This window comes from Carcharodon carcharias, chromosome 1 (assembly GCF_017639515.1).
Source record: "Carcharodon carcharias isolate sCarCar2 chromosome 1, sCarCar2.pri, whole genome shotgun sequence".
NCBI lineage: Eukaryota > Metazoa > Chordata > Chondrichthyes > Lamniformes > Lamnidae > Carcharodon > Carcharodon carcharias.
The window spans coordinates 147,323,081-147,338,048 of NC_054467.1; the positions used below are offsets into that span (position 1 = coordinate 147,323,081).

The window sequence follows — 14,968 nt, forward strand, 5'->3', positions numbered from 1 at the left end:
TGGGACTTATCTGGGAGCCACTGCCTGAAGCTCAAAATTCAGTTTTCTCCTGGGTGGTTTTCCTATGGATGTAAATCAGGCAGCTCTCGATGAAGGCCGAGGTCCAGTTTCAGCCCAGTGCTGGACTGGGGGCTGAAAACCAGCCCGTATTAATTTCTGCTCAAGAAATTATGTCTTGCATCTATGAGTTCACTGGTTGAATAAACTTGAACTGCACACCTTCATATACACCTGTTAGTTGACGCTCGCTATCAAGAACGGAGAGAGACCGACAAGAGAACAAACTGTGATTGTTTATTGCAACAGAAGGCAGAGCACTAAATCCTTGCATGCTCCCACAACCACCTGCAGCTTTAGATTTACAATTAACCAGTAGCCCGCACTGTACAGAGACTGGTGACACAGTTAATCCACCTGCATTCTCTTAAAGTTACATGGTACTCCACTTTACTACAAGAAACTTCAAGTAACACAAGCTTTAATGAGTTATAAGACATTCTACATAAATAAAAGATGCTTAGATGCATTAAATAGCCATGTCCAGTCATCTTTAGCTAATAAAAAAGTCCTGGGCATGAAGTTTGGATAATAGCACCACTGGAGCCAGTACTACGGAATCTGGAGGAGCTCCAACTGGGGTGTACTGCACCTCCGGCCACTTCAGCAACAATCCGCACGGCATCCATGTTGGGAAGACCTCAAGCAGATGTGTTGTACATGTGCCAGAAGCATTCAAACTGGCCAGGTCAGGATGTCAAGCAGCCAGACCAGCTGATTTGATGCATGATTTACAAACTTGGACTATGTAGGACCATTCAACTTATTCGCTTGTCACTCACCAAAGAATATTCATAAAACTGCAAGAGGGTCCCATTACTATCATTATTTTAAGGACCAGTCACCTAACTCACATGTAAGTTGACTTACACTAAGTATCTTTATTGTAAAAAGTCTGAAAGTACTGTGGAGTATTTTTGGAAATGGTGCAGTTAATTGCTGGATTTGTTAGGGAATGTTGCTGTATCCTCATAGCGAGGGCACAAGGTTTGGTGATCCGTCCACTCAAAGGCTGCAAGAGCTATGAGGGCTACAGTTGCAGTGCTTCAGGGTCAGCAACACAATAGGCCATTGGAGTAGAGGCTGCAGAGAGGGGAAGCTTCATGCCATGCCCTCTGCCAAGTTGGAGTCAGACAACTTTATATTCCTTGGCTGTAACAGGATGCTATCTGACAGGCCAGTCATCTCAGTGTGCATCCTATCCTCAGTAGTGTTTTCCTGTATGCCAACTCACTGAAGCCCTCATCTGGGTCCCCTGCAGCAGAACTCATCTGCAATCTCATCTTCTGATGAGCAGGCACACAAGCTATCATTTCTCCCCGGCCATGCTGCAGCCCACACATGTCTGGTGACTCACCATATACAGATCCCAAATCTATACTTTCTTCTAAGGTGCATGCAGTGCCAGTATCTGAGCTGGTGGTGACTGATGTGGATGTGGTGTATTCAGCAGCATGCTAGTGCATTGGGTAGGCGACATCAAGTGAAGATGTATTCACTGGCCTTGATCACCATGTAATAATTAGCCTTCTTGTGGCACTGCTACCAGGATCTTGGGGCCAGATTCTGTGCATTGACCTCCTCTGCAATCCGCTCCCATTCCCTTCCAAGGGTGGCCCTTGACAGCCTGATGGAACCCCGCGGAATGGCCTCTCTCCTGTCCACCTCCAGCACTAAGGCCTCCCGTGCCACATGCAAGAGCTTGAGAGCCCTCATACTTCCCTGGTGTTCCATTTTCCTTGCTTAGAATTGCAGCAGCAGCAGCAGTGTCCTATGAGTTAGTGCAGCTTCCCTTTTGGAGGGACAGCTTGCCTTGAAGAGGAGCAGGGTGGCTGCACTGCATGCCACCAGCACACATTGCTTGGAGCCCTTCTGAGTGCACAGGCAGCCAAAAGTGAGGGGCCCATACAGCCCAATGTTATAATCATGTAAATGAGGAGGCCGTACCAAGTTTGCATACTGCCTGCTTCAGCAGCAACAGGTGTGGCCGAAATAGGCCTTAACCATTATTTAGCCCCTTGTAACTAATGTTGGCCACAAATCCATCTGGCCATTATTCCCAATTTTTAATAAGATGAACCCATTAGAAGAAAAATTACTTTACCGATCCAAATGCAAGCTTGATTGCTTGTATAGCTGTACACTTGCTCATTTTCATTTAAGTTGTTCTTGGAATCTGAGGTAGTAATTTTTGTCTGCGAATTTTTTGCCTTAGGTTTTCACTCTGAAAATATATTAATCTTTTGGTCAGTGCATGTTAGCATTCAATGTCAGTAGACAAGTCCAACCCACATGAATATTTTTCTCCCCTTCTTTTAAATTCCACCTTTTGAGAGGAATACAATTGTTAAATAGAAACACTTCTCATTGAGTTTAGATGAACTAACTATAAACCTTTAGGTGTATAAACCTCAATGACACAATGAGGTGGGTGCAAAAGGCAATCTAGGTGCAGCATATTAATGAAAATTGGGCAGGCTGTGTTGTGGGTGCCCAATTCTCTCCATCAAAACATCATCTGTTCTTATGCCCTGACCATCTTTTGTCCTCATACATAATAAGAGAAAGATCTCCTCCAAAACATCTTGAGGAACACTGTTAAACTTATTTGAACATTATTCAAGGTCATTCATTAGTGGACATAACTAGAATTATCTGTCATCTTGTTTCCTTTGAAATATAAATTGTATATATATTTCACAAAATAAATTAAAATAATTTCAGCAATTTGGATTGACTGAGAAAGGAACACACCTGATTTTTTTTCCCCAAGGAAGGAGAATAGAGAAAAGGGAAGGTAGGGACAATGTCTTCATTCTTTCAGATTATAAATGGTCTCCCTGCTATAATCGTTGCTATATGCATTTGCTTTTTCACAAAAGGAAAATCCTGATTCTACATAAACGTATCAACAATCCTCAGCTGCACTGGCAAAATGGAGGGAAAGTTAGTAGCACCAGTGCAAACAATCTTCACATAGGTCATGAGACTGGTCATTAATGATGCTTATGACATTAAAGGAGAGTTTCTCCTGTCACCTTAATTATCTGCCATTATGGAGGGGGACAACTACCAAATAATGGAGGCAGGGGAAAGGACAGTGGGAGGGAGAACCAATGTCAGGTTAACAGCAGCACTCCTACTTGTCCTGACTCCACAGGAACATTTTTTTTATTTAAAAAAAACATATTTGGTGGTGGCAACTGGTCCTCAGATTGCAGTGAAGAACCTGCACAACCAATTTACTGATGGGCCCTAAAACAATGTTCCAGGTGGGCTGCAGAGGCACCTGAGCAGCTGCCTATACCAGAATAGCTCACCACTGATTGAACACAGGATATTTCCCAAAATTGACTCATAAAACAAGATTCAATTTCTATGCATATCTCTGCTTTATAATTCTAGTTTACATTTTTTAAATTATATTTGGTTTGTGCTAAATTCAGAGAACAATTTTCATAAACTAGGTATTTCTCTGATATAAAAACAGAAAATGCTGAAAATACTCAGCAGGTCAAACAGCATCTGTGGAGAGAAACAGAGTTAACGTTTCAGAACTGAGGAAGAATAGAAATGTAATAGGTTTTGAGCAAGTGGAAAGCAAAGGGCAGGCAGGCGATGGCAGGGAGAAGAAGAGGGAATAAAAGCAAAATACTGCATATGTTGGAGATTCGAAATAGGGTGGAGGGCAGGAGAAATTAAATGATAATAGGTTAAATGGTACAAAAGCCAAAGGGAGTGGTAATGGGTACAGTAAATTATTTACCTTCATTTATTTTTCTATTTATTTTTTAGGTTCTTATCCAAGATTATCACTGAGTTTTCGACTGAAAAGAAATATTGGCTATTTCATCTTGCAAACATACATGCCCTCAACTTTAATTACAATTTTGTCATGGGTGTCCTTCTGGATCAATTATGATGCTTCTGCTGCAAGAGTTGCGCTAGGTATTTAAATAACAGTCAGTAATACAGATTGGTGTGTGAGATGTAACATGTTAACTTATATACATGGTATAAGGTCATGAATATCTCAGCGTGAGGGCCAAGGTGTGCAGCATGAAGGCAAAGTAGAGAGCCAGACAGAATACCAGAAGTTGGCTATACAACCTCAGGGTGCTCTCAAAACAGCTACAACAGAGAACAGGACATTGGTGTTCTTTAAGCAGGCAGTGGTGGGAGAGTTGGAGAAAGCTCCTCTACATTATTACTCTGGAAACATAACTACTATATTAACATACATCATGATGCAGAGCTGTAACGGGGACTCTCTAGGCTATAGGAATTTCCACTTTGCAAGCTCATTTCAGGCCTGGTTCAAAGCCCAGTGAGATGAGGGGTATCAACTATCAGCCGGTCATAAGTTGGTCTTGGTATTGGTGGGGAAAAGGGGGGCTGAATCCAGGCAAAAGGACTGATTCGGACTTCCAAAGAATGAGGATTTTATTTGAAAGATTTTGCTCATTTTTACTTTAAAGTCATATATTCTGTCCTTATGTTGGGTAATACTTAGATTTTAGATTATTATTTGAAGTAAGATAACAAAACTCGCAAGGCTTTGGGAAGCAGAGGAGTTAAGGTTTCTTGGAGCATCAGAGTTTGTCTGCAGAGCAAGCTGAGGAGTTGGGAGACTTAAAATTGAGAAGCTGCAATGCCACCACAAGCAGGAGAGTGTAATTACAGTGTGACAAGTTTTCATCAGGAGCTTCCATTTTAAATCTGGGTGTAGGAATTTATAATGGGTAAAAATTGATATAAAAGTGTGACAATTAATGTCTTGCAGACAGAAAGTGTGAAATTTAGCTCCTGGTTACCACCTTGCTCCTTACCAAAGGCTCACAGCCTGGCTGCACTTCCCACCACCTCCAAGCTGCTGCACTGATGCGTAGTTCTTATCATCAAGTCACACGTAATCCAAAGACATAGGGGTGGGCGGGACTGGAAATTCTGCTCCATGCCAATGGATGTTTTGCTGGTCTGTCAAATTTTCCATCCCACCCGCAATGATTCCTGCAGCAGACGGGGCCAGAAAATCCCGCCTGTGGGGTCAGTTTCCACATGGGTGCTGATGACATTCAGTTCTAAATCACCTCACCACCACTTCTGTGTTGTCAGATTTAATGTCTGACATCCCATCTTGAATGCATCATACTTCCCTCCATTTAAGCAAAGAGAAGATTGAGGCCCCAACATACACTTCATATTGTTGCCACTGATCCCACCTCCCCAGCCATGACTTCATCTCAGTTTAAATCAGACTGTTTGCAGCCTGGCATCCTAGAGGATCCCAACTTGAGCTTTTCACCCTAAGGGTGGAATCTTCAATTCCGGAGCCCAAACCCAATGGCGGGTGGGAAAATCAGTGTGCTTCCCATTGGCCAGCAGGACAGCTGAGTACACGTGATCTTCTGCTGTTCAGCTCATTAACTTACGCATCTGTGAGGCGTTCAGCACATCTCGTGGCAGGGCAGGCAAGAAGTTGCCTGTCATACCGTTACCTCATGGGGTCGAAGGCTCTGGTGCTATGTTTGAATGGTACCCAGGCAGCCATTCACTCATTGCAGGCCAGGAGCTCCGCATTACTCCTCCAGAATCCTTACAGCCACAGCTCACAGATGTGAGCAACCACATCCCGGGACATACGACTGGCATTGGCTCTCACTCATTTCTAGATAAGAACACCTCTGACAATACACCCAATGCTGGGCCAATGCTCACCATAACAGTGGACCCTGTTCACCAGCATCTTGACCTTAGAGAGGCCTCGCTGCCTCTTGCTGCTCAGGGCCTTGCTCCCCTTGGCCCTGTGCCAACTTGCGATGGGCACTCCTTCTCCTCTGGATGAGCCATTACGTAGGCAAGGTTGCCTGCAGCCTGCATCATCTATGCCTCAATGGATATTTTCATGAATTGAAGTGAGCATGTCCTTTACAGGTTTTCCTCCATCTCAAAGCCAGCAGGCTAGTGCTAAGCACTTCACATGGCCTCCGTCTGGGCACCCCACCCCACCCCTTCCTAGTAAAGGGCATCCTGGAGGACCAGAGATGGGTGTTCCTCCCGTTCATGCATGAATGTGTATGGAGACATTGCTCTTTGACCAAAGTGATGAAAGCCATGTGCAGGAAGCCTCAAACAAACACTTTTTCGCTTGTCTCCACTACCCTCAAGACTCTATAGAGAGACCATTGCCTTGGCTGCATAGAAAAACTAACCACATGATCCTTTACACAAAAACAGAAAATGCTGGAAAACTCAGCAGGCCTAACAGCATCTGTGGAGAGAAAAACAGAGTTAATGTTTCCAGTTCATAAGAAGAGTCATACGGACTTAAAACATTAACTCTGTTTTTCTCTCCACAGATGCTGTTATACCTGCTGAGTTTTTCCAGCATTTTCTGTTTTTGTTTCAGATTTCCAGCATCCGCAGTATTTTGCTTTTATCCACATGATCCCTTGTCAGCCATGACCATTCATCTGGAAGGATGTAGGTTTGTGTTGTGAGGTGGCTGCCCTCCACCACCCTTGGAGGCATCCACCTCCCTCTCTCCCTTCATCCCTGCTTCTGACTGCAGCCGATGGCAAATGCCTAAGAATGAACGGCAGCTCCACATCTTGCTGGGATCTCGATGTTATGAGATCCATGAGTTGGAAACAAACCTGCTGCTGCGTGGGCTTCACCATAGAGATGAGAACACAACTGAGCATCCTTGACATCCAGTTGCCTCATAATGATTAGGGTGTCCCTTTAGTCAGCCACTTGTGCTGACCTTGAACTCCACCCACTTGAAAAGAGCCTCCTCCCACCTCAAGGGATCTCACTGACTGACTAACTGTGTGGTCAAGATCAATTTTGGAAAAATGGTGCATGTCACCTTTCAAATTCGCTCCCATCACCTTCTACCCTCCCCCTGTGGCACACCAATTTCCCCTCATCACCATAAACCCACCCAATATCATCATTCCTCTCCCCTCTGTCACCATTGAACCTCCCCCTGTTAACCTGGACACTATCATGATCCACCTCCACATGCCTTTCTTCCCCTCAGAGCCGACACCCGTCACTGTCCTCAAGTCCAACTGGCCCTGCCCCTCTTGTTATCCATCTAGCCCCCCCAGGAGAACTTCACCTCCCAATTCTCAACCTGACCTGCCACACTACCACATCCCATTCCCCCATAGGACTGGGCCTGTTCCCTTCTATCACCAGTACCCTGAGTTCACCTCCCTGGACCCTACCGTTGACACCACTGACCCCAACTTCTAAGACACTTTGTCCTTGCCCTGCCTTCCCTGGACATACTTCCCCCAATCTTCCCTGCTTAGCCTGCCTCCTGTTCCCAGACTTGGTGCAGCTTTTGCTACTGGCACTCGATGTGAGTGAAGCTATGCGATGTGCCCAAGAAGGCAAAAACAGCATCTACGATCCCCCAAGTCATGGAAGAAGTGAAGGTCACTGGGTTCATGCTGCTTATATACAGCCGCAAAACTGAACATTCTAAATTCTCACTGGCGGGAAACCTAATTTGGAAGGCGAGCTTAATTCCGGCGAGGTGGCCTTTTAATGAGCATGCATGCAGATGGGGTTCCCGACATTGTTCGTCGGGAAGCTTGACCCATCTTTAACCCACCTTCAAAGTCAGAAGAGCAAAATTCAAACAGTTTATCCTGCCATCCGGAAACAGGTTTTTTGCCTCCTGCCAAATTAAGTGCCCCCGGCCACCACAAGTCCCACTGCTGGCGGGACCTTAAGATTCCACCCTTCCACCATATTTTCATCATCAAAACTGCTTACACCTCTTTCTTTAACACCACCTGTGTCCACCCATACTTTAGTCCAGGTGCTGCTGAAACTTTCATTCATGCCTTTGTCATTTCCATGGCTGCCTATTCCAATGCCTTGCTGGCTGGCCTCCAATTAACATTCCTGCCACACAAGTGCCAGGCAATGACCATCTCCAGCAATAGAGAATCTAACCATCTCCCCTTGACATTCAGTGGCATTACCATCACTGAATCCCCCACTATCAACATCCTGGTGGTGACCATTGAGCAGAAACTGAACTGGACTAGCCATATAAATATAGTGGCTACAAGAGCAGGTCAGAGGCTAGGAATCCTGTGGCGAGCAACTCACCTCCTGACTCCCCAAAGTCTGTCCACCATCTACAAGGCTCAAGTCAGGAGTGTGATGGAATACTCTGCATTTGCCTTCTTGAGTGCAGCTCCATTAACACTCAAGATGTTCATTACCATCCAGGATAAGACAAACTGCCTAACTGCCACCCCATCCACCACCATAAACATTCACTCCCTCCACCACTGACACACAGTGCCAGTAGTGTGTACCATATACAAGATGCAGTGCAGCAACTCTCCAAGGCTCCTTTAACAGCACCTTCCAAACCCATGACTTTTACCACCAAAAAAACAAGGGCAGCAGATAGAAGGGAACACCACCACCTGCAAGTTCCCCTCCAAGCCACTTACCATCCTGACTAGGGATCATATCACCAATCCTTCACTGTCACTGGGTCAAAATTCTGGAACTCCTTTCCTAAAGGCACCATGGATGTCCCTGCACCAGATGGACTACAGTGACTCACCACCAGCTTTTCATGGGCAAATAGGGATGGGCAACAAATCTGGCCTTGCCAATGACACCCACATCCCATGGAAGAATAAAATAAAAACTTCCACTCCTTTTTGTAAACTTCAGCTCATCCAAACCCTGCTGCCCCCAATTCAATCCAGCACCAAGTCCAGATTATCCATCACTCTGACTACGTTGGTTTCTGGTCTCCTAACACTTCTAATTTCAAATTCTAAACCCTGGGTTTAAATCCCTTTGTGGTCTCAGCCTGTCTGTAGCATCTTTCACTCCTGCTACCTCCTACCCCCAATTCTCTGACAATGGCCTAATGCATCCTCTGCCCCCTCACCCTCAGTGGCAGTTGTGCCTTCGGCCATTTAGGCCCTCTACCAATCCAGCTCCCAGGGTTCATTTAAGACCCTCTTTAAAGCCCATCTCTTTGATCAAACCTTTGGTCACCATTCCTAATATCTCCTTCCATGGCTCAGATTATATTTCTATGAAGCAACTTGAGATTTTCTATTTCATTTTAAAGCTACTATATCAATGCAAGTTGTTGCTTTTGTGTGCAGAAGTAAGATTTTTAATGTTGTAGATATATTTGTTAAATGTTGCATATTGATTTTTATTTCTCCAACATCTTACAGGAATCACAACTGTACTTACCATGACAACTATCAGCACTCACCTCAGGGAAACCCTTCCCAAGATCCCCTATGTTAAGGCCATTGACATTTACTTGATGGGTTGTTTTGTCTTTGTATTCCTGGCTTTATTGGAGTATGCCTTTGTCAACTATATCTTCTTTGGAAGAGGGCCGCAGCTTCAGAAGAAAGCAACTGAGAAAGCCACACAGCCCCATGTGAAGAGCAGATTGGGAGCCAACAAAGCTCAGGTAAAAAAAATGATAGGGATTGCCATGCGAGGGTGAGAAATGAAAAAAATTAGCTCTACATTTTACCAATATTCCTTATCTCTGCTGTATTTTAGAGTTTGAAGAAACTTTAGTAAATAAGTTTCTTCAGTTCTTAGCTGGTGTGAAATCAAGTTGGAGTCGAATGTGACAAAAGGAAATGGTGAGAATCGAATATACCCAACAGCAAATGTTTTTTGTGCATAGAAATGGCAGGATATACATCCATTAGGATTATACATGGGTCTGTAGATACATCAACCTTTTTGGTGTAAGATGGTCGGAATTAATTATCGTCTCCTGGTGCTTACATTTACATTTACTTAAATTCAATATTCCAGGTGATCAATATAGTGGAGATTTCCAACAGGCAGTTACATTATCTCAGTGTAAATCTCCAACTCCACTGTCCGAGGCAACTCTGATATCTGGAATTGGAAATTCATATTCTGAGCAGCTACTACAGCTTACCATTTAGCACCTGAAACTGCTTACTTTCTGAATTTCAATGATCTTCTTAATTTTGTATTCTAATGCTGTGGCACTGCTAATGGTTAGCAAAATAATAGCTGTTGTATAACCTATTTTACAAATCTCCAACATAATGGCTGTAAAGATTAATTACATATTACATATGTTTTATATGTAATCAGAATGTAGAATATTTTCTGACTAACTGATAATCAGGTTCAAACCACAGGAAATATCCAATTTATTACCATCTTTGTTGAACTGTAAATCAGTTATTTTCTTTTTATTTTCAGGGGGGTCTGATGTCTGCATGGGCTCCCTATATATTAAGCTACCATCATCCGTCTGTCTGTATCCCTTGCCTTGAATAAATAGCTTAAAGAACAAGAGCCGCCTCTTACAGAAAGTTGGGTAATACAAAATAAAATTTTAGGGCTGAATCTTCTGGCTGACGTGTGAGTGGCGGAGTCCACACATCAGCACTTAAAATGTCACACGCTGATGTCGTGTGAGTGTCCTGACGTCAGCGTGCGGCATCACGATGTATAGGTCGGTGGGCGCGCTATGGAGCGGGACGGGTGCCCGCCGTTAATTAAAGGCCTTGTTAAGGCCATTAAGTCACCAATTGATGAGGATTTTAAGGAGTCTGTGCGAACTTTGGCTCGGCACACCGGCCCAACGGGCAGGCAAGTAAGTGATTTTTTAACAAACCTCATCCACTGGCGGGATGAGGTTTGATTTCAGGCTTTAAAAAGTTTAATAAAGTTTTTGTGTACTTCATTAGCATGTCCCATCTCGTGTGACATTTTCACATGAGGGGGACATGTTAATGATTTTTTTTATTGTTCTATTTTAAATCTTTCACAGCCTTTCAGCGATCTCCCTGAGACACCACTTAGCCTCAGGGAGATGTGTGCTCTTTCGTGTGCATGCGCAAAAGAGCGCACACTTGCAGTTGGGGAATCCCCCCCCTGCCCGCACAGGAAGCGCATAGCCCTTCCTGTTGGGTAACACGCTGGGCGGGCCTTAATTGGTCTGCCCACGTAAAATGGCGGCAGGGCCCATTCAGCAGTGGCGATCGGGTCCTCGCCCGCCGCCAAGTCAGTCGGGCCCGCCCGCCCATCAAGGGCAAAATTCAGCCCTTAGCATTGATTTAGACATTTTCAGTCATTTTTAATAGCAATATTTGAAATCTGTATGTAAATACTTTAGTAGTGATGTGCTCGAGCAGTAACAGGTATGAGGTTGCAGCAAAATGACTAAGGTTCTGAACTGAGGGTTACAGGTTCTGAAAAATAGACATTGGAGGGGACTGACTAAAAACAGAAGACAAGTAATGAGTGACTGAAAACAAGCCAAAGAGATATGGAAATAATGACAAACATATACTAACAAAAAGGGGAAAGGAAGATGTTAAGCACAAAAAAAAAGCAAAACAAAAAAAAAATTATAGAAAACCCTGGAAGAAAGAAAATGAAATTCAGTAAAATAAACCATAGATTTCTGTCAAATAAATACAAGAGAAAGACGTGAAATGGGTCTCACAAGTACAGACAGACCCCCTACAACCTGTCAAATTGCAATTGTTCGTTCTGTTCCAGGAAACCAATAATGTTGAAGATGAATGTCATTTTTATCCTATTGGGGAGGATTGTACAGTATGTTCCAACTTGTGCCTAACTCATTTCTACGTATGTATTCCCTTGTGAAACCTTTCAGTAATGATTACAATTTCTAATGTTTTTCATAATGATATAAGTAAGTTGACACTGAATTTGGAAGGATAAATGTTAGTAAGATTTTGTACTCATTCCTCAATGTTAAAGCAAGGGCTCCTCCTGTATTACTCAACATCACAGATGGCAATCTTCAGCCAATTCAATTCACTGCACATGATATCAAGAAATGACTGAAGGCACTGGACACTGCAAAGGCTATGGGCCCTGACAATATTCCGGCAATAGTACTGAAGTCTTGTGCTCCAGAACTTGCCGCGCCCCTAGCGAAGGTGTTCCAGTACAGCTACAACACTGGCGTCTACCCAGCAATATGGAAATATTGCCAGGTACGTTCTGTATACAAATACAGAACAAGTCCAACCTGGCCAATTACCACCCCATCAGTTTACTCTCAATCACCAGCAAAGTGATGGAAGGTGCTATCAAGCGGCGCTTACTCAGTAATAACCTGTTCACTGACACCCAGTTTGGGTTCCACCAGGGCTACTCAGCTCCTGGTCTCATTACATCCTTGGTCCAATCATGGACAAAGGAGTTGAACTGAAGACATGAGATGATGGTGACTACCATTGACATCAATGCCACATTTGACTGAGTGTAGCATCACAGGGCCCTAGCAAAACTGGAGTCAATGGGAATCAGGCGTGAAACTCTCCATTGTCTCCACTGGTTGGAGTCATACCTAGCACAGAGGAAGATGGTTCTTGTTGTTGGAGATCAATTATTTCAGTCCCAGGACCTAGCTGCAAGAGCTCCTCAGGGTAGTGTCCCAGGTGCAAGCATCTTCAGATGCTTCATCAATGACCTTCCCTCTATCATAAGATCAGAAGTGGTGATGTTCACTGGTGATTGCACAATGTTCAGCACCATTCATGACTCCTAAGATGCTGAAGCCGTCTGTGCCTACATGCAGCAAGACCTGGACAATATTCAGGCTTGGACTGAGAGGTGGCAAGTAACATTCACACCTCTGAAGTGTCAGGCAATGATATCCCCAAGAAGAAAGAACCTAACCATCTCCCTTTGACATTCAATGGCATTACCTTCTCTGAACCCCCTACTATCTACATCCTCAGGGTCACCGTTGACCAGAAACTGAACTGGATTAGCCTTATAAATACTGTGGCTACAAGAGCAGGTCAGAGGCTGGGAAAGCTGCAGTGAATAGCTCACCTCCTTACTCTCCAAAGCCTGTCCACCATCTACAAGGCACAAGTCAGGAGTGTGATGGAATACTTTCCTCTTGCCTGGAAGAGTGCGGCTCCACAAGACTCAAGAAGCTGGACACATCCAGGACAAAGCAGCCCGCTTGATTGGCACCTCATTCACCACCTTCAACATCAACTCCTTCCACCACTGATGCACAGTAGCAGCAGTGCGTACCATCTACAAGATGTACTGCAGCAACTCATCAAGGCTCATTCAACAGCACCTTCCAAACCTGCAACCTCCACCACCTGAAGGGTAGCAGGTAGATGGGAACACCACCACCTGCAACTTCCCCTCCAAGCCACACACCATCCTGACTTGAAACCATATCTCCATTCCTTCATTATCGCTGGGTCAAAATCCTGTAACTCCCTCCCTAACAGCACCATGGGCATTCTTGCAACACATAGACTGGAGCTGTTCAAGAAGTCAGCTCACGAACACCTTCTCAAGGACAATTAGGGACAATAAATGTTAGTCTAGCCAGCGACACCAGCATCCCATGAATAAAAAAATTCAACTGGTCTGTGGCTACAACTAGAGCTTCCTCCATGTGTGCGCTCGCTGTCTTGGTAGCTGCCATGATTCCTTCCTTCTCCATCAGTCCAAGCTACCTCACATCTTCAGTTCTTTCTAAAATACGTGGATGGGTCCTAGGGACAAGGGATACCTCTTGAAGAAATTGAGGCTCAGAGGTGATACATCCAATACCATCTGCTTTGTGGGATAATCATTGAGCAAGCCACCAGACTTCTGAAGATGTGTTTCCTGAAACTGAACCAGTCAAGTGGCACTCGCCGTTACCCTCCCGCAAGGAAGGTCATTGTGGTGCTCTGTTGTGCTCTGCATTACTTGGCCCTCCAGAGAGATATGGAACTTGAGGATGGTGAAGGCCCTAAAAGGAGACAGCTTATGGGGAATTGTGCAATGCTCATACCTTGACAAACTTATGGAATTAACTGGAAAATTTTCCACCCATCAGGGGGGAAGTTCAGGAGCGGGCGCGGGCAGGCACTCCTCCGATTGGCACCCCCCAATCAGGGGCACGCCGCTATTTTATGTGGGCAGGCCAATTAAGGGCAGGGAGGGAATTGCCCCAGCCGAGAGTACGCTCTTTCGCGTATGCACACAAAAGAGCGCATTGATCTCCCTGAGGCTAAGTGCTGCCTCAGTGAGATTGGCTCCAAATTTTAAAATGTGAAGCACATGATATCAACATTTCCCTGACATATCCTCTCATGTGACACTGTCACATGAGTTGGGATGTGCTAATCACTTTTACTGAAACCTTTATTAAATATTTTAAAACCCTCATGAAACCTCATCCCGCCCGTGGACCCAGCTGTGCCCTCACCGACCCGAAAATGGAAATAACACAGGGTGATGTCGGGACCTCCACCTGACATCATCCCGCATCATTTTACGCATCAGCTGAGTGGGCCCCGCCCCTCGTTCGCCGACCAGGAGATCCTCCCCTTAGAGAAGGCCATGGAGCAGATTACCCATCTGTCCTCTTAGGCATAGTCAATATGTCATGCAGATAAATCAAAACCAAGAAAGGGGAAAAACACCATAACACTCTTTGTTATTCTGCTAACTCTGATATATTGATCAACTGCTCCTTCAATAATAGAGACCGTGTACAAAGTATCTACATTATAATTTCTTCAGCCAGTAATATGCTTTTGAAATTCAACCAGTCAGGAGTAGGAGACACCCAGTGCCTCCATCCTGTGGGTTCGGGTGCCTTTCAGGCAGAAAATGGTGGAATCGCAGACACAGAGCATATTTTTAGTGTCAGGTGTAAGGTGCTATAGGGGAAGGATTGAGTCAGAGTTGTAGCCAACTTCTGATAATCAGAGAGAGTATGACTAGGGCCACAGACCAGCATCAGAGACCAGGAGAAAACCATGTCAGGGTAGGTATGAGTTGGCATTATGTAGTATATGTCTACAAGTCAACTTATCTTGGATCTTGGACCAGAAATCAA

General features: G+C 44.6%; 1 protein-coding gene across 2 annotated transcripts in view; it reads left to right on the forward strand.

Moving 5' to 3' along the window:
• The window catches only part of LOC121279395 (gamma-aminobutyric acid receptor subunit beta-1-like), a 404,786-nt gene that overhangs the window by 351,384 nt on the left and 38,434 nt on the right, over positions 1 to 14,968 (forward strand). Inside the window, exons 7-8 of one of the 2 annotated variants that reach the window (XM_041190614.1) lie at positions 3,853 to 4,005; positions 9,294 to 9,541. In XM_041190614.1, coding sequence (XP_041046548.1) covers positions 3,853 to 4,005; positions 9,294 to 9,541 — 401 coding nt within the window. The remainder of the gene's footprint in view (positions 1 to 3,852; positions 4,006 to 9,293; positions 9,542 to 14,968) is intronic. The other variant, XM_041190622.1, reaches the window with a different exon arrangement.